At 32.6% G+C, this 4318-nt stretch overlaps 1 protein-coding gene across 1 annotated transcript; it reads right to left on the bottom strand.

The window, feature by feature from the left end:
- Nucleotides 866–3563, bottom strand: LOC18593958 (serine carboxypeptidase-like 44). Its single transcript, XM_007021386.2, has 10 exons — nucleotides 3271–3563; nucleotides 3035–3139; nucleotides 2860–2952; nucleotides 2679–2771; nucleotides 2376–2464; nucleotides 1964–2263; nucleotides 1736–1869; nucleotides 1529–1627; nucleotides 1277–1391; nucleotides 866–1183 (listed from the first exon to the last, which is right to left on the bottom strand). The coding sequence occupies exons 1-10, from the start codon at nucleotides 3500–3502 to the stop codon at nucleotides 1046–1048; spliced, it is 1398 nt and encodes a 465-aa protein (XP_007021448.2). The 5' UTR covers nucleotides 3503–3563; the 3' UTR covers nucleotides 866–1045.

The following is a 4318-nucleotide window of genomic DNA, read 5'->3' as shown; positions in this document are numbered from 1 at the left end:
GATAAGTATTTGTATTTTTCATTTAAAAAGTTGAGTTCTGATCTTTTTATTCAAATTAAAAAAAAAAAAGAGAATCTCTGAAGAATATTAGACAATGACCAATATTTTAGCCAGGTTTTGGAAATCCAACTCTATTAGGGACGGAAAGAGACCAGTTCATATGGGCAACTAAATTAAGGAATAAAGAAGAATTCAAAAGGTAAAAAGAAAAGATAGCCTAATTAAAACTAGATTACGATGTAATCTACACATTCTGTTTCATATTTTCTTCAAAAGATAGAGTAGGAAGAAATGATAAAAAGTTGGTCGTTCAGTGCCTAGGCGGAATCATATATTAATCAAAGAGTTTGATCGGCTACCCATCCATGGAGGGTGGGGGTCCCTTTTCCCAAGGGTAAGGGTGGAGCACAAGATCTTCACAAAGAAGAAGGTTAAACTCTAGCTCTTTGAGGCATCCGTTGGCAACATTCGACCACTTTAGTGCCCCTCTTGGTTACAAGACCACGTTACCGAGCTCGGCACTTATACAACCCATGCCCATCCTTAAAACAAATATTAATTATTGGATTATCCATTTAATATGGGACTTTTTCTGAGGACTGCAACTAAAAGCAAATCCCACTTCACCTTGCATTTGTAATTGGCAAATCATGTTCAGTCTATCAACCTTAATTTGGCTCGACAGTCGTTCAAAAGAACTAAAACGATAGCGGCCTCTAGGAGTGAACAATTTTCAATTTTTAATCAAATTAACTGAAAACGATTTGATTATGAGATTAAATTTTACTTCTTATTTGAGTTTTTATTATCATATAGAGGCGGGAAAATATGCAAAAAATCATACCAGAGCATTTGCATTCGTCACTAAGACAAATTTCAATGTATATTAATTGTTTAATTGCAATAAGTGTACAAAAAATATAAATTCAATGCTATTTCGTTACAACAAAACATAAAATTACCATGATGTCTTTCTTTTCCCTTTTCCTTTTGTAGGCAGAAGAAAAGAATATGAGACATCAAGGCCTTGTTGAGATCGGCTAACTCATTGTGATTGATTAAGTACAATATTTGTGAAGATAAACAAAGCTTCAGATGGTTTAGAAAAAGTCACATGATGATTAGCTCCTTTTACAGTCATGAAATTCAATAAATTGTCGTACGAGTACATCCAACCTCCACCCTATCCATTAATCAGACAAATTAATATGATATTGATTAAGAAGAAAATGATAAATAAATAATTAAGTAAAATACAAATGGAGAAACCAAAAACCTTGTTTTCATGATTCCAGGCTTCATCTTTTGTCAAATTCAAATTCATATCCTTGGCTAACTTGTTAACATGGTTTAAGGTTCCAATGGTTGGCACTATAGCATCTTGGTCTCCACTGTAACATGATATTGGATGAAAAGATAAAAGAAAATAACGTAAATAAGTCAGCCACGTAATTTCTGTTTAATATATTTACTAAAACTTGTTTTAGTCTCAAGTAAGAAACATATTATACATATATATAATGCAAACCTGAATATTGTAATAGGGATAGATTGTTGGAGAATCTTTTTCAATGCAGGCAGCATGTCAATGTCTTTATCAGCATCACTATATTTAAGACCACTTTTCCTAGTAGATTATGAAGATTTTAAAAAGAAAAACAAAGAGTATAAACATTAGTTACAGGTCACTGGACGAGATCCTAATGTGCAAAATTTTCTAAATAAGAGAACTTACTCAAAACAACCCTTCCATTGGTACCCTAAATTGGTTCGATTCCCATGAAAAGCTTTTTGAACTTCCGGAATGTTGAAATAGAAATCTGCCCTAAAAGGAATGCACATATCTACTTCAAAACTAACCTTCGTAACCTGTAGCAGCAGAGAAAATGATTAATATATAAATTATAAATAAAAGAAAAGCGAATAAGTTTCATAATAATACACAGAGAAACAACATGAATACCTCCTTTCCTAACACAAGGTCTTCCCATTTTTCATCACAAGGGTCTCGAAGAACATCAAAGCGTCTTGCCTTAGCTACATTCATGGAAGATACAATAAAAGCAGCCATTTCGGCTTTATCCATGGCTTGTTGGCATGGTTCAGACCATTTGGTAGCATTATTGGAATAGTTGTCTTCGTCAATTCCATTGCATTCTTTCAAGATTTGTTGGTGTAAGTTAATATTAATCATCCCACGTGACCAAAAGAAATCATATACTGCAAGAGTGTCTAGCTTATTACGAAGAAGTGGATTCCCCAACTATTTAAAGATAAAAAGAAAAAAAAGACCTAAAATTGTCAGAAAAATATTTCTTTGAGACAACTAATTACGCAAAAGGACTTAAGAGTGGTTAGATCAAGATATTTCTTACTGCCAATCCTTTGATGTTGAACTTGGAACTGTTTGATTGGTTGTTATTGTAATCGAGCAAGGAATTAGCGAAATTGGGTATGAAGTGCCCTGAGAAAAATTAACACTTTTATAAGTGAAATGAAATTTATATATAAAAGGTTACGACATGCAAACCGAAAAGAAACATATTTTTTAGGGGTCATAATTTCTATTCAATTTTCATGAACAGCGAATTAATTCTTCATCAAATTCTAAACTAAATGAAACTACAACGAACTTTTTTGACTTTCAGATGGAAAAATGAAATGATTAATTTTCGAACCTGCATAGCTTGATCCGCCAAGATATAAATCTCTAGACTTAAAATTCGGGTGCTTTTCAAACCATTGGAGTATGAATGTAAGCAAGTCTTTATCTATAAAATACAATGAAGGAAAATTTTATTAAATATTGACACAAAAAAAAAGAAAATAAGGAAATTATTGGGTTGAACATGAGCTTACTAGTACTATCATCTCCAACTACGTAGTCCCTGCTTGTGTTTGAGTAGGACCATCCCGCTCCAATAGGGGAATCAATAAATAGGAGATTTGTCACTAAAATATGTGAATAGCAAAAGTCAATAGCTATTGAAACAAATCTATACGTCAAGTTCTAAGTTACAAGCATAATATCAACCTTTGATCCAAGAATATGGATTTCTTTGAAGACCATGAGCATTAGCTGTAGTAATGAAAGGACCAACACTTAAAAATCCATCTCCAACTGAACCACAGCCTGGTCCTGAACATATAATCAATTTTAAACTTTTTCTTGTCATTTGTCAATACATTAAAAAATATTGCTACCTAACATGGATTCATAAGTTTGAAATAAAAACCAAACAAAATTAAGGAGCAATACAAAAGCCTAACCTCCCGTTAGCCAAATAGTGAGAGGTAGATTCATTGGATCTTTTTCAGCTTCAACAAAATAATAGAACAGACTTCTACCGGCCTTTCCATCAATGTCAATGTAGCCAGAAAATTGTCTAAAAGTAACATTTGGTTGTCCGGGCAATTTTTCGATTAGATCATTCATGGGAAATCCATTAACACCACCAAACGCGAACAGGAAAAGGCCAAGAAGGAATATCCTGTTATCCATTTACAATAGATTGAGATCTTAGAATAAGAGAAGAACAGAGATTGCAAATATTTGCTTATTTTTATTGAGTAATCTACAATTCCATTGAAAATATATATATATGTATATATATAGTGGTTTCAATTTTCTTTTTTTGTTTCTAAGTAAACAAAATCTCGTTGGAACAATACCCTGGCTTCCAAGGGTAATAACAACTTTTATTTTCTTTTGAGACAAGTAATTTTGATGTTACTATAGCTTATTTAAGTGTTCAGTGGTTTAGTTTGTTGCAACAAATCAATGTCAGATATGGAGGAATACAGCACTTACAACATCACTTTTTATGAGAAAAAGATGATAGCTCGAGAAAGGAAATATAAATGGAGTGACAACCTATTTAGAATCGAGAATCTTTCTTTTTGGTTTTCTAAATATAAGAGGTGGCTTGACTTAGAAATACAAGAACCACTTGTTTGTTTTTTATGACGAGATATGTTTCCTAAAATTATCAATTGAAGTTCTTACTTAATAATTGAATACAACGAGATTTATTTACTTTTCTTTTCTTGAAGGGTAAGGGACTAGCCCATTAATTGTGTAAATCGTTTCTTTTCAACAACTAGTTTAACTTCGTCAAGTTTTGGCCCATTTAATTGTTATTAATATTCTCAACGATCCAACAAAATATGCATATTCAGTTGCCAGTTTCCATATCATTTTCTGCATGAAGCTCAACTTTAGTCCATCTTCTGTACAACGCAATGAACAATAGGGCACCAGCTTGGCAGGAGAGACCGCATATTAAGCCCATCCACAAACCCTAAAGAACAATAAAGC

Source organism: Theobroma cacao, chromosome 7, assembly GCF_000208745.1.
Source record: "Theobroma cacao cultivar B97-61/B2 chromosome 7, Criollo_cocoa_genome_V2, whole genome shotgun sequence".
Taxonomy (NCBI): Eukaryota; Viridiplantae; Streptophyta; class Magnoliopsida; order Malvales; family Malvaceae; genus Theobroma; species Theobroma cacao.
This window is presented reverse-complemented; position numbering and strand designations above follow the sequence as displayed.